This window comes from Podarcis muralis, chromosome 4, assembly GCF_964188315.1.
Source record: "Podarcis muralis chromosome 4, rPodMur119.hap1.1, whole genome shotgun sequence".
In the NCBI taxonomy this organism is placed as follows: Eukaryota; Metazoa; Chordata; class Lepidosauria; order Squamata; family Lacertidae; genus Podarcis; species Podarcis muralis.
This window is the reverse complement of record NC_135658.1, coordinates 40049620-40076034: the sequence shown is the minus strand read 5'-3', so window position 1 is coordinate 40076034 and position 26415 is coordinate 40049620. Positions and strand designations below refer to the sequence as shown.

Here is a 26415-nt window from a genome sequence, read left to right as displayed (position 1 = left end):
GTGGGATAGCCTTTTAAAAAAACAACCTCCCTGCAACTCACCAATAGTCTTCTACAGTCTGAAGCAAGACAATGCCAGAATTCCTTCACTGTGATTTAGATGAATATGGAACACCGTCCTTAAGAATCTTTAGAATAGTAGATTGTGGTTGTAGTGGTTACTGTCTTTCAATATGCAGCTTAATTTTCCTTGAGAGGGACAGCCCTGAAAAACAGCCCATAAATATAGTAAATAAATAAACATCTAAAATTGCTTGTGCTTTCACAGACTGCCTGGCTTCATTTCGAACGGAAATTTTCACAAGTCCATTACAGACTTCTGGGATTCCAGCTGACCTGAGGTCCTGTGTGAAAGGTAAGCATTTGTGGTTATGTATACCATGCCTCCTGAGTCGAGAGGTACCTTTATTTTTTCTGTCCCAGCCTTTCTTGTAACTGACACCAGTTGGTCTACCAGAAATACAGATTGCAGATAACACAGTTACTCATGTTGTGTAAACCCAACCCCCCCTCTGTTTACTCTGCTTCCAGTGCACTCAGCATTAGTCAGGAACCATATCTATCCTGTCATTTCTTGTGCATTGCTGCCCTTGGATGTGCTTTTCCCCCAAACCGTCTTCAATCCAAACTGTGAAAAAGAATGACGCAGCTGCGGTTTAAGCCAGTAATGTCTACGCAGACTCAGTTTCTCCAGTGCTTTTCCAGCAAGAAGAGAACTTGACCTTTATTCTGAGGCATAGCATAGGACTATGCAAGCGCTGCTGAGGAAGTCTTCAGCCACATTGGGGTCCTTAAAGGACTGGACTCTCCTATTAATGCTGACGCAGAAAAATGTGGGAAATTTAATGAAGATAATTCAGTATGACGCTGTGCTCTTGAGCTGTGTTTCTGCACCACAAAATGTCTCCTGGGCCTCCTTCGTGTTGTCAGGAAATATCATGATTTTATCACTGTTTTGGCCCCATCTTAGCTCTCCATGCCCTCTGCAAGAAGTCTTCTTTGACTGGGTATCTAAGAACTTTGACCACAAAGTCCCAGAGCTTATTTTCATCATGGGGTTGAGGAACTGGGCTGTGGTGTGCATGTGCAGTCTGAGGCATAATACTCTGAGAGGGACGACATCTCCCTTAACAGGGCTACCACAAATGTTGAGGGCTTGCCCTGTCTAGGCCCTTCCTGAACCCCCATAACAGGTCAATTTCTACAACATGAATTTGATTCTAGGGGTCTGAAAAAGTTGGAGACCATTGCACTAAATTCTTGACTGATTCTAGTGGTTCCTTTCTTTTTATCCTTAAAAGTTCCAACTCCAAACATTGCAGTTCATTCAGTCTGTTTAATCAGCCACAAACAGCTTTGATAACCATTGTGGCTGGAAAGGCAATATATGGATTATTTCAAATAAATAAACACATCCAAAGTATGGTGTAAGACATGAGTAGAAAGCAATCCCCCAGAAGCACCTTCTCTCCTTTGCTGTAAATGCTGCTTCTCATTGTTCTTATCGCAACGTTTTCTAGGTGTTTGGAAAGAGATCCCAAGCGAAGCATACATTCTAATCCTTAAGCATCTGTCTCTGTCTTTTGTCCCTGAGAACAGATAAGGGCAAAAAGGAATCCTTGATCATTATCACACGTGCAGTCAGAGATGGAGCGTGGCTCCCAGACTGCTGTGCTAGCATGCCTGCAGTCACAAATTAAAGTGTGTTCTTATTCATCCCTTGTTTCTCTCTCTCTCTCTTACTCTCATTAGAGGCTCTTGGGGAGTGGCAGGGAAGTGTGAGCAAATTATCTTGCTGAATAGTCTCTAGTGAGGAGCGTCGCTGTACTTGATGTTAATTTTATTCCTCATACGTGCTTGTGCCATAAAACGGTTGTCACAGATTACCCACTGGAGAAGCTCTGACGATATTACAAGCAGCAACAACAAAAAATGTTGTAACTGCGACTTCATATCCTGGCAACCCAGTCCCGAAAATTCTGTAGCATCTCAAGCTAATATGACAGGCATTCCCAAACTCAGCCCTCCAGATGTTTTGGGACTACAATTCCCATCATCCCTGACCACTGGTCCTGTTAGCTAGGGATGATGGGAGTTGTAGTCCCAAAACATCTGGAGGGCCGACTTTGGGGGTGCCTGCAATATGAGATGCACCGGGCTTGCAGCAGCAGTGATGTACCAGGAGTATTGGAGCCCCATGCCCTGCAGCAAGCACTTTGTGTCTCAGCATTGCCACAAGTCTTAGCATTGCCACATAAGAATTTTCAAAGTGGTTGGTTGATGCACCTGAAATCATAACACTTGATCTCATGGTTTGGTGAATCCCAAAGCTTAGGGACACTATGGTTGCCTCCAGACTGTCACTATTTTTACTGGAAAGATTCAGGTGCATACCAGGTATTTAGGTTTGTGCAATTAAAATGGATTAAAGTGTTCTGTTACCCTAGCACAATAAATCCACTTTAAAAGAAAAGACTTTTGCGGTTAGGAAAGTGACAGGGAAATGCATTGGAAATTGCAGGATGGACAAATTATTAATGGGTGGATGTATTAAAAAATATTACCATGTTTATTGGCAGCAACAGCTTTCTAATGTGTTCTCTGTTACATTTATACACGTCACAGCTCCTCCCCACCACCACCACTTCCTGGTTTTCTCCTTTCCCCCTTCTCTTTTTGCTGCTCTTTGACAGGAATCTCAAGAAGAAGCTTTTACAGGCTGTGTAAGCATAACTGGATTAAAACACAGATAGGTCATTCTTTTTCTCATTTTAGATCGAAACTGGCTTGGGGGGGGGAATGCATAAAAACTCAGGGGGTGCTATCCTGGGAACTGTAGCTTCTTAAGGATGCTGGGAATTGTAGCTCTATGAGGAGGGAACTCCAATTCTCAGGATTCTTTGGGGAAAGTCACATGATTTAAATGTGCAGTACATTGGTTAAATGTTTGATGTAGATCTGCCCATTCTGTTCTTTCGCACACACTGATGCAGAATGAATTTCTCAAATTCATTGTTCTGCAATCTGGTGTCTTAACTTTTGTTTGTTCTTGTATTCTTTCATATACTGGTCAGGAAGGGAGGCCTATTATTTGAATTGTGTTGTATTTTTAATTTTTATTTTTAGCCTGCCTTTCAACCTGAAGGTTCCCAGGGCAGCACACATTTAGTGTGTGTGTGTGTGTGTGTGTGTGTGTGTGTGTGTGTGTGTATATATATATATATATATATATATATATATATATGCTTTCGTAGATTTTCACGGGTACAGGAATGCAGGTTTTGGTGTCCTCGGGTGTCTTCCCGTGTAAAAGTTGGGGTGTCTAGGCGACGTTTCGACGAGGTCTCACTCGTCATCTTCAGGCTGGTGCTTTCGGCTTCTTGTTACTGGAACAGAGCTATATATATATATCACACACACAATGCTCTTAACATTAACAATATATTATTTTTATTTATTAGCTTTATATCCTGCCTTTCCTCTCAAAGGAGGAAGGATTGGAAGAAACAAAACTAACAAAATGAAATCCAGCAGGAGATTATGTCTTATATCAACTGTTTCTATAGGGCTGGAGAAAAAAAACGTCTCTGGATCTAATTCCTAAAGGCCGCATACGTAAGGGGCAACCATAACTCTTGAGGAATTTCCACTCACTTCATCAGAAATAGGAAGCTTACTATTATTCAGACCGGTGAAAGAAGTTGGAAATAAAACCTATGTCAAACGGGCATCCATTAGCTGTGCCCAAAGACCCCGCAAGGAATAAAATACATTTTTCAGGGCTGAATTGGCTTTGTCAATTATTGTTCTTGTAGATAAAGTTTTTCCATTCTTAGAGAAAAGATGAACTATCAAGATTAAGAAAAGGTGGATCATAAGACTGACACTTTTTCTGCTTTGTCTACCTGCCTTTGCAGTAATATCAGACCAGTGTATTCCACTGCCATGCAATGAAGAAGGTTATAAGGAATGCAGAGATGGGCAAGCCAAGTTCACCTGTGTCTGTAAACCTGGATGGCAAGGAGAGAAATGTGAAGAGGGTACGTAATCGTAGGTTTTTTTCTCTTCCTACGGTGGAAAATAGAGCTGGCTCACTTTTAAATATATCTTTCCATATCAAACAAGCACTACTGATGCAAGCAATTTCTTAGTGAAGATTTTGTTTTGTTTTCCCCTAGATATCAATGAATGTGAAGACCTAACAAACAGAAATGGAGGGTGTAGTCAAACTTGTATCAATTTTCCTGGAAGCTACCGTTGTTATTGTGAAGATGGTTATTATATACATCCAAATAAACTGGACTGTGAGGGTAAGGAATAGGCCCAACATAGAAATGTCAGCAACACATAAAACAAATAGACAATCTTATTATGTAACAGGATTTATACCTATTGATTGCAGTGCTAAGATCCATATGGGCAAGTTTCAACATGTTTTTCTTATATCTTAAATGGAACTGTGTGTATTAGCAACCTTGGCCTCAGGAGTAGCAAAGCCTTAGAGTTTTGGCACATACCAGTAAATCCACTGGTCTTCTTTGAAAATGTAGTCTATTAACAGATGGGATTGGGTCAAACAAGGGGCAGAGGGAAGGCTACACTAATGCCTGGTGTGACCCATGTGTTCACAATTTGCCATCTGTCTAGCTTGCTGCTGAACCATCCACCCCACGCAGGGCCCTGGATTGCAATCATACTGCTTAATTAAAAGGAAATGGGGGAGCATGTACTTCCAATATCAAAAATAGCTGCTTAGCCTGATCGCATGGAACCTTGCCACATGAGTAAGCACATGCAAGGAAAATATAGTGCACTGTGAGAAAATATGAAAAATAAGATAATTATCTCTGGAAAACTGCCCATTCTTATGGCTATCAACTTTTTAAAAAATAGTAAAATGTCTAGATTCTGTGAGTTTATGGTTTATGCCAGTGATGGCCAAACTTGACTTCCCATCATCCCTGACCACTGGTCCTGTTAGCTGGGGATGATGGGCGTTGTAGTCCCAAAACAGCTGGAGGGCCAAGTTTGGCCATGATTGGTTTATGCTGTTCACATTTTGCATATTTCACCATTTCCTATTGTCTCTTTAGATCCCTTCTACCCTTGGGGCAAGTGGCAAGAAAGCAGCAGAAATCAATCCATTCCTTTTTTTGTGGGAAATTTATAATAGCATTTTGCATTTACAGACATGAATGAATGCATGTTGGACCCAAAGATTTGTGGGACAGCACAGTGCAAGAATACTCCTGGGAAGTATGAGTGTGAATGTCCGGCAGGTTATGCCTATAACTCAACTACAAAGAAGTGTGAAGGTAGAACCTTACCTTTCTTGACATATTCATCATTATTTTCTGCAGATTTTCCACATTCTATTTAGTTTGTTTGTGTGTGGTTTGTTTTATAGAGTTTATGTTTTTTTTTTGGTAATGCATAGGCAGTTTAGATTACTTTTCACACAGATTGCAAATGTCACAATATTGGGACTATGCCACCTAAATTAGCCCTCTTGAGTTTCTACCATCTTGTTTCTAAAACATAAAGGAAGCTGAAAGAAGGGAATCTTCTTTAAAGAAAACACCACATCCATCAATATATACAACATACGCCTACCCAGCAGCGAAGAAGTCAAATAAATATATGGAATACAGAAAAATATCTGTATGTACCATCTACATGTGAAGTAGTGAGCCCTATACTATTGCTTTCCTTCCTCTAGGGCTAACCCTATCATTCGGCAGAGTAATGCAGAGGCCAGAGGGGCAGAAAGATGTAGGACAGAGCTGTGTGTCCTAGCCACCCAAGGTTCCATCAGCTGAAGGGTTTGGGAGTAAAACAATAAAAACATTTTAAAGCAGCAACGTTGGCCTGCTCAGCACCCCCTAAACTAGCCTACTGTCCAAAATTGCAGTGTCCTATAGTCAGTGCTGAAGTAAGATTCACCTCCCAGTCCAGTTAGCTTCTGTCCCTGTGTAATCTTTTACCATGTGGTTAGTGATGTCTGTTTCCACTGTTGAGTTATTTGCATCTCATCCTTCCTTAGGGAGGCTCAAGCCATATTTTTTTGCTTCCTAACAGCTCTGGTGTCAGTTAGGTTTAGAGAAAGTTGTTCCTGCATTTTCAATACCAAAGGTTTTAAAGAACCTTTATGCTATTTTTTTTAAACATTATTTTAAATTGCCTCAAAAACTGATCTTGAAAGGCTACGTAGAAATGCCAGAAAGAAAGAAACAAGCAAACTTGAACTCAGTGGGACACACTTCTGAGTAGACATAATGAGAATTGAACTATAAGAGCACCATCTGAGCTCCAAAACTGAGTAGGAGTTTGGACGTGCCTTTTCTGTATCCAGTCCCAAGACCAGTAGCCATCACACCACACAGATTGCCATGCAAACTTCCTTCCAAAGTTCTTGGAACATTTTACTAATTTGGTTTGGTTAAAGCAGTTTCATACTTCATGTGGCAGATGTGACCTTCTTGAGTACACCAAGTATTATACTGGAGTCTGCTGCAATGGCCACTCAGAGGCTATATATTTCCAATTGTGGCACTCTGCTGAATGCTTAAAGCTGTGGCCCACAGGCTACACCTGCCTCTCCCGCAAAAGCTCCTTTGTTGTACCATCATGCCAAAGGGTTTTCTGTGATGTCCCAAAATTCTGTCAACTTTTATTGAAAAAAGAAGACTCTTTTGTACTGTCCACTCCGGCAGGTCCCCTGCTATGATTCTGTGTTGTCAAAAGGAACTCCACATTTTCCCATTTATAAAATACAAATTGGCCACACCCATTTTGACTCTGCCCCCTATAACACCCCCGCATGTTGCTGATGGGTGAGTGCCATACCTGGCTTGAAAAGGCTTAATCACCCGCTTTTAAAGCTATTGGTACGACATCCACACATTGTAAAGTTCTACTGCAGAAAGACTGGTGTAATGCTCATGTATTCAGAGAACTGGCACCTGCTGTGTAAAGTGTAAAACCACCCTTAGTCAATGAATTTATTATCTAAGTAAATGAGATCTTCCTAGTTAAATTCTAAGTAGCTTCCATTCTGTCAGTTAAACTATATTTTACCATGTTTATGTGACCCAAAATGAGGCAGAAATATTGCAAAAAGCAATATTTTTCTGCAGCTGTGGAAGGGTTATAGCTACTTTGCAGTTTAGAATACACTGGAAATTTTTAGCTTTCTGAGTCAGACAATGCACATAAATGGAAAACCAAGGTCTGCAACTTAAATTTTATACATCTCAGGGCATGATAAGTCTTTATCATGCAAGCGTGATATTTTAGGAACAAGATTTGCAAGATTTCCTGGGCTTGATCCCAGTGGGATCTTCTCAGGCAGTGGGAGTCTTGTTTACTCTCAGAGAAGGCAAGTTACTAATGCTGTCTTTCACACAGCCTTGCACTTCTAAATTATTTATTGTGCTTAGCCAACAAAGCAGAGAACGGAGTCAGCTTCGCTCAGTCAGGACAAAATGTGTTTTGCCCTGGTCAGCCCACATTTCTTTTCTGAATGAATGCTTCCCAAGCCCCCTGGGCTTTGCAATTTGGCACGCACACTCATCTCCCACTGCAATTGTACCAAGCTGATTTTTGCTTTACAAAGGTAGCATGCATGTATGCAGTGCATAGTGTTTTGAGCATATAATAGGGACCATTTTGAGATGCTACATTTTTTTAAAATAGCAATATATCATATCATGGTTAAGGCACCTTGGTCTGAGCTTGCTCACACAATTTACGCTCTGATTATTATTGTTGTTACTTTTTAGCTTTGCAGCTCATTTCTGTGAATATTTTTCTCCAACGGTTAGTCATGGTTATGCAGTTCACAGCCACCATAGACATTTTCTAGGCGCTTACATTGTCTCCCGAGACAGACGGATGCCAACAAGAACATATTTGTATGAGTGGAGTGTGGATGGTTGGGGAAACTGCTTTTGAGTTGCTGTGATTGAGAAAGACAGCCACATAAACTGGAAGCCTAGAGCTAGAAGCAATAGTGGCTGTTTCCCATTAAGGGTGGTAGGGCAGAAGGCAAGGTGGCCAAAGCTAGGTGGAGCCAGAACCAAGGATCGGCAGAGCCAACTAATTCTGCTTTTATTCCCCATCCTCCTCCCTGCTGATTCTTACAAGGGCAAAACCACGACTAGAAGAAGGAAGCAGACAGTCAGTGCCAACTCCCTGGAATAAGAAGGCAGGCAGGTGATGGCTGGCTGAGGGCAGACTGAGGCTGGTGGGGGAGTGCTTCATTCATCTTAATGGACCACCTCCACTAGTTGAAAGGGACTCTAGAAGTCATTGAAATCCAAAACTTTGCTCAGTGCAGGACTTTCAATGCAGGATGCAACTGCAGCATCCCTGACAGATTGCAACTCAGCATCTGCTGAAGTACCTCCAGCAAAGGACCGCCCGAGGCAGCTTGTTCCACTGTCAGGCAGCTCTTACCATTAGGAAGTTTCTCCTGATGCTTAGCCAAAATCTGCTTCCTTGCAATTTCCACCCATTCATTCTCATTCTGCCATCTAAAGGGACAAGTCTGCCGCATGTTCTGCATGGCAGCCCTTTGGGTGTTTGAAGACACTCTCATGTCTCTTCTTAACCTTCTCTTTTTCCAGCTAAACATGGACTGAGGGAGTTAGATTTGCCTATAGTCCTTTACACATAATGTGAAATTTCATGCATGCTGCACCTTAAGATGCATGAAAATATACGTGCAGTAGCCTGGCAAAACTTGTAACAAAGTTTGATGAAGTTGGTGGTGGTAGTCTAGGATTACAAAACTGGAGTGTGGGTGAAGTATCTGCTAAGCCACAATACCTAACTGGTGGGCTGCATTTGGGTTTGTTGTCCACAGACCATTCAATTTTACAGGAGATGAATGCCAAATTCATTTTTGGAAAAAGGCACCTGGCTCCATGGTTACTTGCATGCCATGTAACTTAACAGTGGATGTGTTGAGCAATCCCAACACTGCCTGAGCTTCATGCCACTTAAGTGTCAGTTTGCTTCCCAGGAGGTTGGGCTCGTGATAAGTGCAAATGTCAAGCTGCTTTTTCCCATTTCACTGCAGATGTGGACGAATGTGCTGAAAATGCCTGTTCCCAAATGTGTGTCAATACTCCTGGAAGCTACACCTGCTATTGTGATGGCAAGAAGGGCTTCAAGCTTTCTAAGGACATGAAAACTTGTGAGGTGAAGTAATATTGGAAAGTAATATTCATCCCCAATGAGGCTGAGAAAAACCACACATGCACCAGCCACTTGTCCAAAATGGTCCAGAATATGGACCATTTATGTGAAACTGGGTTCACATAAAGCTGGTCCTTGCTCCCTACCTCAGTTGCTTCCAGTTTGTTTCCAGACCCAATTCAAAGGGCTGGGTTCGACCTATAAAACCATGTATGGCTTGGAACCCCAATATCTAAAGGAACATCTCATCTCATACATCCCTACCTGTCCCCTGAGGTCATTGATGGAGACCCTTCCTTGAGTGTACCCATAAAATTAAATTTGCAGGGGTTTTCTAGCACTTCAGAAACTTCTAAATCCAGACAATGAAAGGGGGAAACAATTAATAATGGCATGTCCATATCATAACACTTTCAATACTCCTGCAAATGATTGTCTCTTTCTCTGTTCTCCAAAATAAAAATATTCCTTCCAGTAGCACCTTAGAGACCAACTAAGTTTGTTATAGGTATGAGATTTCGTGTGCATGCACACTTCTTCAGATAGTTCTCCAAAGTAAGTGTTTAATAATGGGTTCAAAGCCTGTGTTTGTACTATCCATCACTAGTATAGTTGTTTTATAACGTCAACATGTGGCTCCACTTTTTCAAAAATAATTTAATTCTCTCGCAGCAAGCTACAAATTCGTAAGAGGTGTAGTAAGTGGGCAAATCAGTTTAACATGCACACTTCTTGCTGAGGAAACCATGAGGCTGTGCATGATTTCAATGAAAACATTCCTCTATGAATAGCTTCCTTTATACTTCTTTGGCAAGGCTGGGCATGTTGAAATGTATTCAGACAGCTACCACTTAAAACAAGCTTTGACGCAGTTCAATGTAGTGGGGCTTAAATAGTTCACAGATCAAAGGTTGCTATTGTGCTTGAACATACTTAAGAGAACCTAGTGAGTGGTAGTTAACTGTGATTTAATGATTAGGCAACCTGGGGTGTGATTCCATTCCCTGAAGATAATGGAACTGGCAAGCAGGCCATTTATCTTCCGAGTAAATATTGCCCTAGAAGATTTCAGCTTCACAGGTTTATTTTTTAATACTAGGCAGAATAAACAGAAGTCTTTGTTAATCTGGGCAGGATTATTAACAGTCTTCCCTTTAGTGGGTAGAAACTGTTTCCAAATCTAATGTGTGGGAAATTCAGTACCAGGAACCAGTTAAATTAAATATCATTCCAGTATAATCAATATTATTGCTTATGTGTAAAATCTCCTCACTGCATGGTGACTGCAAGAGCCAACGTACATGGAGATAGTTGGGGAGGGGGTGGTTGCTTGAATTCATCCTATTGATTAGGAATAAATTACAAAAACTGGCTCAGAACAGAAATGTGGACTCACTTGATCAAACCATAATGTAACATTTCGTTTTCTGTTATGTCTAGGTTGTGCAGAATTGTCTCGCCCTGAATCTTGAAAAGTATTATGAATTGCTTTATCTGGCAGAGCAATTTTCAGGGATCCCTGTTTTGTATTTAAGGTTCAGATTGCCAGAAGTTACAAGGTAAGTATATATCAGTATGAGTGCACATTTAAGTAGATAGCAGTATGAATGCACATTTACTTCTATTATCAGTGGCTATTGAATAGTAGTGTGCAGCTCTCCTATCAGTACCATTTATTAATTGTATTGTCATTCTGTTACAAAGTTCTTAAAGTACAGATCCAGTTCCTTTATCAGTCATACTTCATTCTCCCCCTTCCTAACAACCCAGATTTTCTGCAGAATTTGACTTCCGGACTTACGATAATGAGGGTGTTATACTGTATGCTGAATCCCACGACAACACAGAATGGTTTTTGCTTGCACTGCGTGATGGAAAGATTGAAATTCAATTCAAGAATGAACTGGCAGCCAAAGTAACAAGCGGTGGCAAAGCCATTAACGATGGTTTGTGGCACATGGTAAGCCCCCTCCCCCATGAGTTAGGAAACTGAACATTGAATTGCTTATAAAAGAAGACGCCACTTTTAAAGCCCCTTGATGAATATGCAATACTAGCTTCAGATTGTCATTTTCACAAAATACTTTCATGTCCTCAAAATACTTCCATGTCTCCATAATAAAAGAACCCTCCGTTGGAGCTGTAAGATTCAATACAGTTCCTATTCTTCATTCAGACAAGAGGAGCTCTTACTGGCATTTTCTAAAGAATGGCAGGAAAAGCTGGAAAAGTCACTTCTAGCAGATCCTGTCCTTTGCGAGCACATGCACTTGTGTGGATATTGTTTCATGTGCAAGGCTTCGGGGTGGAGAAGTCCATGCTCCCAACACTTCTGTATATGGATCTGTATATGGATGTATCCACATACTATCAGTGTGCACACACTCTGGGTGCTGGACACAGGTTTTTTGTTTTTAACCAAACTGACATCCTTTTTTCTTGTGCCAGTCAAAGCAGAATGCTTTCTGAATACAGATCCCCTTTGTTGGTTTGGGACGACTTCTCTCAACATTCATAAGTATATCTGTTTCTTTTACCTTTAGATCTCCGTGGAAGAACTAGAGCACAGCATCAGTGTAAAAATAGCAAAAGAAGCAGTTATGAGCATCAATAGCCCAAGAAATCTTTTTAAGCCCTCCAATGGCTTTCTGGAGACTAAGGTGTATATTGCAGGACTACCTCGCAAAGTGGACAACACTCTCATTAAACCGGTAATTGTTTTCAGTGCTAATGTCACACATCAGGTGTTGCATTATCTCCTTTATTGTAATTAGAGTTAATGCATTCCCCCCCCCCTTTTAAAAACATCATCATGGACAATATTTCCTGAGATCTTTTACGAAGCTTTGTACCACTGCATTTCAGTGGCCAGTGAGAGATTATCCTTTCAGGTAGATTTGTGAATTTCATTATTTAGTTTTATTCTTAGAACACACATCCACTTTGTAGATTAATCTACAAGTCTGGCCTTCCTCGTTCCAGGTAATTCCAGACCCCAGATAAAAAGAAAAGAAAAAAGTAAACACATTAGTTTGAAAGGCATTCAAGTTGGGGAAACTTTGAACAGAAGCAAGTATTCAAGGATGCATGCAACTAATTGTATCTACTCCTGCAGATTCATGTAACTTCAGTAAAAAGGGAAGCCATCCTGGAATGGAGGAAAAAGTGGTTCAGCTCATTGAGTGTTGTAATGGAGAGGACTAGAATAGGGCTTGGAAACACCAGATTTGCAACAGATTTGCAATTTGTGCTAGCAGTTTTGTGCTAGTTTTATTTATTTTGAAGATTTGTATCCTGCCATTTGGCCACATTATAGCAGTTTAATATATATATATATATATATATATATATATATATATATATAGGGACGCAGGTGGCGCTGTGGGTTAAAGCCTCAGCACCTAGGACTTGCCGATCGAAAGGTCGGCGGTTCGAATCCCTGCGGCGGGGTGCGCTCCTGTCGTTCGGTCCCAGCGCCTGCCAACCTAGCAGTTCGAAAGCACCTTTGGGTGCAAGTAGATAAATAGGGACCGCTTACTAGCGGGAAGGTAAACGGTGTTTCCGTGTGCGGCTCTGGCTCGCCAGAGCAGCGATGTCACGCTGGCCACGTGACCCGGAAGTGTCTGCGGACAGCGCTGGCCCCCGGCCTATAGAGTGAGATGAGCGCACAACCCTAGAGTCTGGCAAGACTGGCCCGTACGGGCAGGGGTACCTTTACCTTTACCATATATATATATATATATATATATATATATATATATATATGTATCATAATAAATATATGCTACTGCAAGAAAAAGGAAACAAAGTGCAGGTTACCAGAGCAACAGTAAACTAATTGTAGCAGCAGGATGCAACTTAGAAACAGTCCAAAAATCCAGTGAAATTCAAGTGTTTTGACTTAAAGATCGAAAGAGAAGGAGCTTGCTGAGTTTTCCAAGGAAGGACATTCCATAGTAGTAGTAGTAGTAATTTTATTATTTATACCCCAGCCATCTGGCTGTGTTTCCCCAGCCATTCCATATCCTTGAACCCACTCCTGCAAAGGCCCTGAAACAAGGGACAGATAAAAGAAGCAGCTTTAAGTTCCAAGCATCATAGAATTGGAGGGGGTTATCTAGTCCAAGCACACACAATGCAGGAATCCTGCCCTGGGTGGGCTCAGCCCCTCACCTTCTGATTAACAGCCAGATGCACTGACCCCCTGGACTCTTGCGGCAACAGTGGTAGAAAGGAAAGGAATTTAAAGGGTTCTTAGATTCCTGTGCAGCATTTGCATACAAGCAAACTGTGGCCACAATGGAAGTTGTCCTGGTGTGGGAACACTGCACATAAAGAAACCAGCACACAGGTTAAAAACCTTATAAGTGTGAACACTGGCCCTATGGAACATTTAAATTGAGGGCTCTTTTTATCTAGCTTGATGGGCATATAATTAAAGTTTCTTTCTGAGAACCAGTCAGCCCACAGAAAGCTGTCTCCATACTGCAAGCTCTTATTCTACAAGAGTTACATGGAAATTGGCTTGTCCAAAAATTAGAATTCAGGTCCTTTTGTTCATTGCTCTTGTATAGCTTGCTGTCCAGTTGACTAAAAATAAAAATAAAATCCACCTCTTTGAAGAAAGAGCAGAAAGCAAATTTGAGCTGCACCACACAGGCACTGACAGTTCTTTAGCTGGATAAAACCTCACTGTGTGATCTAAAAAAACATTTTGTATCTTACTTCAGAGATGGACAAAAAACTCTTGATCCCAAGCAGATTTTTCTTTCTTTCCTGAACTGTGATGGGGGTGGAAGCAGACCCTCCTCGAATAGCACTGCACATGCTCATTGCAATTGCTGTGTCAGGGTGACTATGCATTTTCAGAATAAGAGAAAAAGAACCGTGAATCTATCTTGTCTCACCTATAGTTCTTTTCTTCTGCTGACGTGCAAACCTTGTGACATTTATCAATTCTTGTAGAGGGCGGAAACTATAGTATACATTGTTGGATTTATGGCAAGTTAGGAACATAATTCATTTTGCAGCTAAGTACATGATCCGGGAAATCCTGGGTACTGATGTAAAGTGTGGGAATTCTGTGGGAAATACAGAGCCCATGTTCTCTATTTTTGTGATTGGTGGTGAAATATTTGGGCAAATTGAAAAAAAATGCTTACTTTCCTATTAAACTTCAATGTACTAATTTAACAACATATAATATACCATTTATAATTTTGTTAGCATATAAAATTATACTATTTGGCATATTTATAAAACTTACTAATTAATTTTTTCCAAAAAAAGAAAGAAAGAAAAAGGTGTCTAGATGACATTTCGTAACATGTAGTATGGGATATGTTTTGGGACCGTTGTAGATTGCCACAAACAATGCTGCAACTTCTTCTTCAGATTAACCCACGCCTGGATGGGTGTATTCGTGCCTGGAACTTGTTGAATCAGGGAAATTCTGGTGTAAAAGACATCATTCAACAGAAAGAAAGCAAACACTGTTTAGTAAGCGTTGGGAAAGGATCTTACTATCCTGGCACTGGAGCAGCAAAGTTTCATATTAACTACAGTAAGTAATTCTCACACTTTCTCTGAAAACATTTTTCAGCTGGGGTAGCTGCGTCATTTGGGACGCAGATGGCACTGTGGGCTAAACCACTGAGCCTCTTGGGCTTGCCGATCAGAAGGTCAGTGGTTCGAATCCCCATGACAGAGTGAGCTCCCATTGCTCAGTCCTAGCTCCTGTCAACCTAGCAGTTCGAAAGCACGTCAAAGTGCAAGTAGATAAATAGGTACCACTCCAGAGGGAAGGTAAATGGCGTTTCCATGCACTGCTCTGGTTTCGGTGTTCCATTGTGCCAGAAGCGACTTAGTCATGCTGGCCACATGACCTGGGAAAAATGTCTGTGGACAAACGCCGGCTCTCTCGGCCTTTAAAGTGAGATGAGCGCTGCAACCCCAGAGTCGTCTGTGACTGGACTTAACTGTCAGGGGTCCTTTACCTTTACCTTTTAGTTACTATATTTAAGGAACAGCACACAGAGAGGGGAGGGCATTGTCTTTCACTTTGCCCTCAGTGCAATCAATGGAACTATAAAAATGTTCTCCATCTAACCATGTGGGTGGTAGGCTTGATGTGGTACCAGAATACCCAAAGTAGGAGGCAGTGTCCTCTACAGTGGTACCTCGGGTTAAGTACTTAATTCGTTCCGGAGGTCCGTTCTTAACCTGAAACTGTTCTTAACCTAAAGCACCACTTTAGCTAATGGGGCCTCCTGCTGCTGCCACGCCGCCAGAGCACGATTTCTGTTCTCATCCTGAAGCAAAGTTCTTAACCCGAGGTACTATTTCTGGGTTAGCGGAGTCTGTGACCTGAAGTGTATGTAACCTGAAGCGTATGTAACCCGAGGTACACTGTATTTAGTTTGAGTTATTTCCCAGGCCTCAGCTCTGCTTCTGTGTATGGCAGATGAAATGTCAGAGCACATTTTTAGTACAGGCCTCCTGCCTCCTTTCATTCCTAGGGAGATATATAGTGGCTCCTACCCTACCATCTTTCAAGACACCTTTTCATTTCAAAATATTTAAGAAGCAGCATTCTGATTTTTTTTATATATAATTGCTTTTCCCCTGAGAGGTGGGACATATTTTTTTGGAACATATATAGGTAAACACTTGTAAACCATACCATCAAGGGAGGCAAAAGGAAGTAGGCAGTCCTTCAGATTTAGACGGCCTAAATTGTTGTCAGGATGTGATTCTAACTAGATTATCGGGTGAAAAGCTTCTTGTGATGTGCTGTAGATCAACAGCTACCTATTTTCTGTGAACATTGCAATCATACAGTTTGACCAATAACCAAGAATAAGTATGTCAGGGCAATTGGCACACTCTGATCCTGTTCTTTATCAGGGCTTCCTGGGAGGCTTATAACCATCAAAAGGGGGATCTCTGAGGAAATTACATACTGGTCGTTAAACAAAAAAGTTCAGGAAGGGCAAAACCCCAGTGTTAAATATTTGGTTAGAGAGTCAAGTTTTCCAAGAAACCTAGAAAGCAATTCTTTTGTGGCTTGCTAAATTGACAATTTTCTCTTGTTTTATTTGTTTAAAATAAAACAGACAGCAGCCTGAACAACGCCGAAGACTGGTTAATAAACATGACCCTGGCCATCCGGCCATCCACAGGCACTGGAGTCCTGCTTGCCTTGGTTTCTGGTGAAACGGTGCCTCTTGCTTTGTCCATAGTTGACTCCAACTCCAAGGGCACACAGGTAGTTCTTTGTGCATTGTGGACAGAGCTGGCCAGATTCTCTCTTTTTTTGCTGAGTGGGGGGGATAATTTGTTGAGGGAAAGTGTGGATACTATTTTAGCCCTCAACCTTCCCATGGCATCTGATCTGACTGAAATTCGGTATCCTCCTCCACCCCCCACTCCACAGTGCTTAAAGCAAGGTGAAGACTCCAGGGACAGTTCTAATGTTAGGACTTGTGAATGACTAGGCTGGTTTTGGAATTGTGAATGGAGCTTTTCCACTGAGAGTGGTGAACCCTGAGGTGACTCAATGGGGCAGCTTTCCTTTCTCGACTGCACCACTCCAGAATGCCCTTGGGAGATGGTGTGCTTGAAAGTTTGCTGTGGCAAATCTCTCCTTGACCTGCTAGCTTACTATGTGCAGAATTTTTACGACCTGATTCTTTAAAGCAAACTCTTCTCTGGATGATAGTACAGTTAGTGCAGTCCTGCAAAGGTGCTTTACCTCATCAGAAATAATGAAGCTGCGCTTGAAGTTCTTTGAACAGTTCTTTGAACAGTTACAGTTGGTTCCTCATGTGCTACAGTATGAAAATAAAACATGTAACAACTAAAGGTAGTAGACCAGAAGTTCCCTTGGCATTGAAGTACAGCTTTGTCACCTTGTGAGGACTCCCCAGGCTGGGCTGCAGTCACAACCATTACTGGAGACAGTTGCCTCCAGCAGCTCATCTCTTTATGTTGCCAGTTGGGAGAATGGAGAAGGCTGCCTCTCCTTATTTCCCAGTCTCTCTTTTTCTGGTGGTAGGGATTCAAGCACACACTGTAAATCTAGGTTTGCACAGTTAAAGCGCTCTCTTGCCCTGGTGCATCAAATCCACTTTAAAACAGCAACAACTGAGACTTTGCAATTGGGGAAGTTATCACTGAAGGCACTGAAAAATATAGGATGAATGAATGATTAGCGGGAAAATGTGTAACCAGCACACTCGCAAATCAGAAGGAGTGCTCACTGTTTTCCATCCCACATACAAATCACAACAAATGCTCAGTAAAGACTGGAACCTTGTCTAGCCACTATGTAAGCTTTGTACAAGTAAATTAGGCTGAATGCTTAATAAACAGAGAAGCCCCTGGTGTGAGCCATCAGGCTTGCCATAAAGGTCTGTTGGGGTATAATGACACTCAGTTCCCTATGATGAAAGAGTACTAATGGGTGCCTCCCTGGTTAGAGGATCTTGTGATTAGCCTGGCCATTCTGTTACTAAACTGCCTGGGGCCTTCCCATAGACACCTGGATGGCTACAGTGAGAGCAGGATGCTCGACTACCGTAAATAGGCCTTTAGTGTGATCCAGCAGGGCTCCTCTTTTGCTTTTGTTTAGCTCCTGCTGGCTCTAGAGTGGATTTGCCTGCTTTAATGGTGTGTCGCAATATTTTCAGTATATTTTCAGCTGGGGGTTATATTCCACCAAAGTACATGTCCCCTTGTTGTTTATTACCATGGTTTTGCTGTCAGGATGCATTGATTGAATATTTATGAATTGTGCATTGTTTGGTAAGTGATATTTTTTTCCCTTGGGTATTTTATATATAGGGTATTAGAGCATTTGTTGATTTGTTGTAACTTTTTTCATGTTTTTCTGTGGATTTTTTATATCGCTGTCTTTGCTTTACTGTTCTACTGTTAACTGCTTCGAGTTTCCTTGTGGATAGAAAAAAAAAGAAATAAATAAATTCAATTAACAAGGCCATTCTTTGCTTCCGGTCCATAGGATATCATTGTATCAGTTGAGAATGTCATTGTGGCCCAGTTGGAGTCAAAGCGATTGTGTACCTCAGGAAGAACGCTGCTGAGACTCAGAGTGACTAGACAGCAGCTTGAACTTACAGCTGATTCACACACTCTGCTTGCCTCCTTGGAACAGGAGCTCTCTGCCCTTGATCAAGCAATGAATGGCTCTATCGATACCTACTTGGGTGGCATTCCTGGTAAGTGTTGTTCCCTTTAATTAATTTAATTGATTAGAATAATTAAGTTATGCTTTAATACTTTGTTGTTTCAATTTTATTTGTCCTTTTGTTTCTTTTTAAACACTGTTGCATAGTTTCTAGCGAACCTGGTATTGCAATAGTGGTTAAAACTGCATTAGTTTTAGCACTAATAGAAGAGGACTTTCTCTCACAAAGTCTATTTTTGGACATGACCCTAGGGGACCTAGTTTCCCTCCTTCCCTGCCCACTCCTTTATGTCCCCCCCCCCACTCTGTAATCTTATGAAGCTGTTACAGCATACTTTAAGTGTCCTCTGCTGGCTAGTCTGAGGAATTACATACGAAATGTAACTAAGCTAGTGTATTTTGCAACCTATTATTTCTATATTAATAATTTGGAGATGTGCAAAGGAAAGCCTTTTTATGAGAGGCCATCCAAAATGCTACCTGCTATTATGATTTGGTGAACTTCCTTGTGTGTGTAAAAATGCTGTGTGTAAAAATCAACCTGGAAATATGTGAATAACTGAAATTCACTGAGGTAACATTAATAAACAATGTTACCTAGCTGGTGCAAGTAAGTTTTGAGTTTAGATTACCTATGGGTGGAATCAGCTTCAGCACATTGTATGGAAGTTTCATACTGTTTGCTATCCAGTGGTCAGTAGTCGCCCTTTTGGGTGTTTTCCTCTCATTTGAGAAAGGGGAGATCAGCTGAGAAAAATAATGCTGATGATCTAAACCTTGGCAATGGAAGTAATGGGGAAAGAGCAAATTAGAATCACATGGAACCACCATGTGCTTCATAGTTCTCAAGGACCATGAAAAGAATTAGCACACACAAAGAAATAATCCAGGTACATAAATCAACACAACAGAAAGTCAAAGGGCACATCACCTATAGTCACATTTTTGTCAATGGGAAATTCTCTGGGAAAATCTCAATCTTCTACCATCAGTTGCCACCTAAGGGAGGTTTCCCTCATAGTTTGAGCCATGTGGCTACAGTTTAACCATGAGATGTTTTAAGAAAAGAAAAGGGAATGGCTGGATAAAGAGAAGGACCTTTTTCAGTAAGATTAACTCCCCACCCCATTAGTCTCCTTGAGAAGTGTACCAGCTTGAAGTTCATGTGCCTTTCTGTGGCAAAATGAGGCTTAACAACAAAACCCACAACAAGAACAAAAAAAAAAAATATGTGATGAACAAATTATGAATGGGTACCTACAGACTGTCGCTGTTTTGCAGAAAGGATTGGAGCCCAATGTCAGGAGTATGCAGAGCATTTTCAATAGCTGAAATGTTTGTCTTCCATGTTATTTTATTTGTTTAATCTCTCTGTGTGACATTCCTCACTCTTGTTTGATTTCTACATTTATTTGAATATGTGTGTGTCTCTATATGTGTAATATGAGATACACAACTGAATACATCTTTTACCATTTATACATGTCAAAAAATAAAAAGAAGCATGGATCAATATTTAAATAAAGAGTGCTAATTTTCTTTAATGCAGATGTTCCTCTTGAGGCAACCCCTGTAACAGTGTTTTATAATGGCTGCATGGAGGTGAAGATCAATGATAAACAGCTGGATCTGGATGAAGCCATCTCCAAAAAGAATGACATTAGATCGCATTCATGCCCATTGCTTATGGATGAGATGCTGAGTGTTGCTGCCACTGATCTCCCATCTGTTCATTAATCTCTCATGAGAAAATCCAGATTGTTTTGCACAACATGAATAAGGACAGAAATTGAACTGTAAAGGTTCTCCTTTTCTAATAATGTGTTTTGAGAACAAAAGAATTGCATCCTTTTTCAAAATAAAGGGACTATACCAAGATTAATATTTCATCAAAATAGTTTCAGTTATAACATTTCGAGAGTTTTTAGTTGAATTGTTTGCTGTTCAACAATTATACCATTCATATTTTATACCTTGGAGAATAAATCCAGAAACATCTATCTGCACTCAGTTTAATGTTTTGGTTCTAATATATTGTATTGTGGCTGCAAATAATCACACTGAATAAACTGAACCAAGACATTTCATTTTTTTCTAAAGAATAATATTGCACATAGATCCTACGAAAAGAGTGTTTCAGGTCTACAGAGGTAGAGCAAATCAAGTATATATGAAGATCCTGTCTCAAAGGTCCCAGGTAAATAATAGTGACACAAGTATTTAGAAGAAATTTACAAATGAGACCACCCCAACGCATTTTTACTATTTTTAAGTGATTATATTAAATGGGTCCAACCTCTTTCTCAGAGCAGATCTATTAGCAGCAGCAACCAGGCTACAACTTCTACTATCAAAAAGTTGCCATAATAGAGTAACCTGACATTCCATTTATAAAACATTCTGAGCCAGGAAGATCTCATTGTACTATATATTTCAAGTTATGATATTCATAGAGGAAGATATGATAAAAGTGATATATCTGACTTATTGGACAGGTTGAAAGTCTGTATGGATATTAAAGTATGTTGTCCATTCACCATGCGGGATCCCAGCTTTGCGCTTCACTTCTAGGAAGAATGCTATATATGTTTTATTAGCGAGCAGCGTGATGGCCGCCTATGCATCCCATTTAGATTTCTTCATAGCATAACACCTCTGTTGGCTGAAAGAGTATGCTCCTCCCATTTCTAAGTGGAAAACATGCATAAGGCTTGAAGCCTGCACTATATTTTTAGCCATGGCTAGAACATAGCTCAGAAACATTATATGCTGCTTAAGGAACTTTGGATGCCAATAGGATTAAAATACAATAATTTTACAAATTTGATCCTTGACACACTTAAGTAGGTCCATTTTGGCCTGCAAGGCTATTTCCTCCAAATCACATCCATATGCGACATCAGATGTGGGGTAGGTAGATATGTGGCTGGATTGGCTCAGCAACCAAGTTCACACAGTCTATCCATCCAGGAAGAATGGTTGAATTCAATGTTCATCATTTGATCTGGGAAGGGGGGAAGTTCAGCCTACTGGATTTTCTGCGCAACTGAGATCCCCAATCCCTGCAGAATCATGCCTAGGATCATGGCTTAGATCTGAGTCAAACCTTATTTTTGATACCTGATCCTACCCTATACGTATTTAAAGATACACATCCCCACTGTTGCTAGCAGGAATGACTTTCGAGTGAGTATGCTTAGGATCGCAGTCTCAAGAGCCTAGCACTTACAGTAAGTGTTAATGGAACTTATTTTTGCATAATTGAGGTTGTAATTCAGAAGAACCAAGTAAAAGCTTTTCAACCTAACTCAAGTAATAGTACGAGCAGTGCTTTTTTTCTGGGGGAGGGGTTACGCAGGGGTACACATACCCCTAAACATTTTGTGAATCTAAATTTGGCCTCATTGAGGGGCAGGATTTCAGTATGAGTAGGAAAATGAGATTACCCCTGAACATTTTTTTATTTTATTTAGAGAAAAAGCACTGAGTATGAGTAATTATGGCAAAGAGGGCTGATATCAGCACCTGACATCCTTGGACAGAGCCCAGCATAAGAACTGTGTGAAGACGCCCAGTTTCTGTTGTTTGCTTCCTTTCGAGAGCTTTACACACTCAACTGTTCTTGATGAATTGGTTTTCATTGTTTAGGGCTGGTGTTTTTATTGCCTTTTATGATTTGCATTGAAATTCTGTGACTGTTATATGCAAAGTGGCTTTGAGGTCACCTTTGGCAGAACGTGATATAGAAAGGCTCTAAATAAATGTATTAAAAATGATTTGGCAGGCTGAATTCCTGGGTGCAGTGACGCCGGATAGTCAGATAACTTCTTTGCACCTACCTGTTTGGGTTTTCTGGCATGCTGCCACAGTTCACAGCACTGGAACCATACTCAACATATTGGTCTTGTTCAACACAACAGCAAGCCAAACTACAGCTTAGCAAGCCTGCACGAACATGCAAGCTCCCTTTTGGTCTAGCACCATGCTGAGCTAAAGCAAGAGCAAACCTTGGTTACAACTTGTGGCTAGTGAGAACAAAGTTTAGTCACAAGAGTGGGTTCAGACAACTTGCTATGCCAAACCTTGGTTTACTGTGTTCTGCAAGTCATGTGCATATTGCTAGTTTGTGCCATGGAAAGAGGATTTTTTTTTGGTATAGTTTTGTTTGTAAATGACATCTTTCTAAGAAAACTAAATGTAAGTAGTAGTTAAATGCAAACAGATAAACAATATCACCAAACAAACATTTCCCCTATTTTTAAAAATATCAGTCTTTTTAATAGTAGCAGTCATAGAGTGTAGTGGACAGTAATTATTTTGCAGAATAAGATCTGTTTGAGCAGATACATTGCTGCAGAAGTTTGCAAAACCAATTAATTGAGTTCTATTTTGTTTTTCTGTATGGATATTGTAATGTAAATTACAGAGGTGGGTTTTTCACCAAAGTGTAAATGCTGCTTTGTTTTAACAAAAAATGATAATAATAATAAAAAACCTTTCGTTTTCTTTCCCTATGCTTGTTGCTTTAGTATTATTAATAATGTAGCCTCATCCCTGTACATTATACTTTACAAAGAATGAGTGAGCTGGTCCCTGTCCCAAGAGGCTTACAATCTAGAAATAGAGAAAAATGTGTGTTTCCTCTCCAAATATAAAAGCACATCTTCTACACTGATTTAGAGTTTTGGGTAGTTTTGTTCACATTTGCTCAAAGCATCTCCACTGCTATTCTTACTGTGACTATTCATACGAATGTCTGTTTGTATATTTTGCTTTCATTCTTATTTGTCATATAGCCTTTCCTGCAAGTGGCAGAAGCAGAAGCCAGCCAGCCTTGTAGGCTTTCTCTCTGCACCAGTCCACCAGGGGTGCTTAACCTTTCGGAGGCCATTTGATATTTTGAGGAATTGCTGTGTGGATCCCAGTTGTGAAATGACTGTTTGGGGGAGGGGCGTGAAGTAGCACAAACTGACTGCCGCATCAAAAAGAGCAGGAAGAATAAGGATCACAAAATGGTGCAGCCTTGCTGCCCTCTCCTCCCATCAATGGAAAAAACCCCCAGTGAAATGTAGGCTTGTTCAGGATGTAGGAGAGGTGAGCCCCTATGCAAAGAAGAAACAGTCTTGTATCCTTTGTGGATTTTTCAGGGAATATTCAGTGAGAGATTTCACACATGCAGTAGGAGATACTGGTGGGCATGTTGGCACCCAAGGGTGTCATGCTGTCAACCCCTGATGCACACAATTTAGAAAAAAAGGCTTCTGTCCCTAGTACAATGCCAAAACGCAGTTTCAGCACAGGCACTCAATCTTACCTGGGTGCACAGATAAACAACCCTATATGCTTCATGCAGTTGGTACTCAGGTGGTGCTACAGCTGCCATCTCTCCTTCTCTCCCCCACCCCACCCCACCCCACATTTTTCTTGCCTACTGTCTGAAATGTAGCACCGTAGCGAAGTCAAGCTTACAAGATCCACTGAGAGTTTTCAGCTGGTGAGAACCCAAGAAGCAGGTGACTCTGCCATTTCTCTTTAGCCTGAAACAGAGATGTCACTTTGACAGGAAAGCATGTCTTAGGCCATCCGGGCTGCTCAGATTCTAGCTGGAGTAGCACCAGGGGGTCTTTTTTAATAGCTCAGCTATGAACTCTTTACAACGCTCGGCTGAGGAATATAAACGGAAAGCCGTGCAGTTTACAGGGAATGGGAACAGCTGCTAAATAACTAAGTTTTAACATCTTAGTTGAATCATGAAGCAAGCTCTCTCTTTTTTTTTGGGGGGGGGATAAGTTTGGATGTGTCCTTTTTAGTGAAATACAACCAGTTCCATTTTTGTACTATGTTTGGGTATTTTCATGGTGCCATGTATGGCGACAAGAGATTAATATTATTGTTTCTGGTGGTATGTCTTATTGTTCTTCTAACTCTTGCCATACTGAGCAGGAATGATCATAATAATCGAGTCTGCTGTTTGCTTAGGGGTTTTGAAGTCTGAACAGGATTTTGCCAATTTTGTCTCTAGTTTTTAGGCTTTTCTACAGCTGTGTTCAGTTTTCTCTTTCTGTCTTTATCAGTATTTTGTTTCTTGTGACTACATTGTACACAGTCCAATACATTTCTATTATGACTCTTATTTCCAAGTGCTAAGCATCCACCAACCAGCAAGCAATACAATAGCCTAATTATGTGGCACACACTTCTATTTTCTTCTCATTGTCAGAAATTATTATTATTTTCAATTGTGAATATTATTATTATTAAATAGTATTTTTATTTTTGACTTTCTCACTGCCCTCACAGATAGGTATTTTGCTATGCTTTCACAGCAGGGTCGACCTTTCAGTCTGGAACATCTGCTCCCTCTATTGCAAACATTCGTCTCACTACCCTTCAGCAGACTTTAGCATACACACTACTGTTACCCACAGTTAAACATCATCAGTTTCCTGCTTAACTGTCAAGGATGGGCTATGGGCAGCAGTCCAGAGTGAGTTAGGAGCTGGGAGCTGGAAATCAGAATTGGAAAACAATTGCGATCAGAGGACAACACAAGAATGCAGAAGGGGTAGAACCAGCCAGGAGTCAGGACCAGAGAACAATCAGGAACTTAGGAAGCAACTTTACACCAAGTCAGATCTTTGGTCGACACTCTCTGGAAGCAGATCTCCAGCATTTTAGACTGGGGTGTTTCCCAGTCCTACCTGGAGATACTGGGGATTCTACCTGCAAAGCAGCTACTCTACCACTAAGCCCAGCCCTTCCCCAAACAAACAGCATGTAGCTTGAAAGTCACACTTACATTGGGTGGGTTTGCTAAATCAAAAGATGGTCCAAAGTGGTTTGTGGCTAGTGCGGTGTTTTAAGCAAGTAACCGTCTGAGTCTAACCTGTTTCAAATAATTGCAGCGAGCCATTATGAACTCCTTGTAGGAAGGGTGGAACAAACTATTTATATATCCATCTATCTATTAGCCTCGGTTTTCTTTACAGGGAAGGGGGATAATGATTCAGAAAGGAGAATGGACTATTCATGCATTTTGCACACTAAACATTGCAATATAAATGATTGCTAATGATTCGTAAGACGGCTATACAACCAAAAACCAAACTCCACTCCATCCATGTACATATTAAAAAACTGGTGTTATGCATTTGGAGACCAGAAGATGGAGCTGAGTGACTGCAATAATTCAGTTCAAATGATGCTAATAACTTATGAAAGATCATTTCACTAAACACTTCGGACTCTTTCTTATCCAAGAAGTAGAAAGCAGATTTTTATTTAAATCCAAAATACATTTTTTAAATCTGGCATTTCACCATGAACATCCTTGTTTGGATATTCAGAAATGGTGATTATGGACTTAAACCATGTTATTTTGGGGGTTCCTTTGCTTTAAAGGCCCAGTCAACTGAAAATGTACCTTTTCAAGCATATGGGAGCTATGTAGGTGCATCATTACAATATTGTGCCACTATTATTTCTTTCAGGAAATTATTGATTGCAATGATTTATTGATTGCAATTGCTTATTTTCACAATGTGTCTTCTTTGCAGTTTACTTTCATGGCTTTTACCAGCTTAGGTTGGCTCTCCAGATGAGACCCTGTCTGGAGAAATCAGTTTGGCCATGGTTACACATGTGTTGGTTGGACGTGGGTGGCACTGTGGGTAAAACCTCAGCGCCTAGGACTTGCCGATCGTATGGTCGGTGGTTCGAATCCCCGCAGCAGGGTGAGCTCCCGCCGTTCGGTCCCAGCTCCTGCCCACCTAGCAGTTCGAAAGCACTCTTAAGTGCAAGTAGATAAATAGGTACCGCTTTATAGCGGGAAGGTAAATGGCGTTTCCGTGTGCTGCGCTGGTACTGGCTCGCCAGAGCAGCTTCATCACTCTGGCCACGTGACCCGGAAGTGTCTCCAGACAGCGCTGGCCCTCGGCCTCTTAAGTGAGATGGGCGCACAACCCTAGAGTCGGACACGACTGGCCCGTATGGGCAGCGGTACCTTTA

At 41.0% G+C, this 26415-nt stretch overlaps 1 protein-coding gene across 1 annotated transcript in view; it reads left to right on the top strand.

The window, feature by feature from the left end:
• The window catches only part of PROS1 (protein S), a 32657-nt gene extending 12162 nt beyond the window's left edge, over nt 1-20495 (top strand). The window contains exons 4-15 of the mRNA XM_077927230.1: nt 268-354; nt 3917-4039; nt 4178-4309; nt 5189-5314; nt 9082-9203; nt 10641-10759; nt 10971-11160; nt 11744-11911; nt 14595-14763; nt 16316-16467; nt 18223-18439; nt 19958-20495. Coding sequence (XP_077783356.1) covers nt 268-354; nt 3917-4039; nt 4178-4309; nt 5189-5314; nt 9082-9203; nt 10641-10759; nt 10971-11160; nt 11744-11911; nt 14595-14763; nt 16316-16467; nt 18223-18439; nt 19958-20145 — 1793 coding nt within the window. The 3' untranslated portion in view covers nt 20146-20495. The remainder of the gene's footprint in view (nt 1-267; nt 355-3916; nt 4040-4177; nt 4310-5188; nt 5315-9081; nt 9204-10640; nt 10760-10970; nt 11161-11743; nt 11912-14594; nt 14764-16315; nt 16468-18222; nt 18440-19957) is intronic.
• The last annotated feature ends 5920 nt before the right edge of the window (nt 20496-26415 follow it).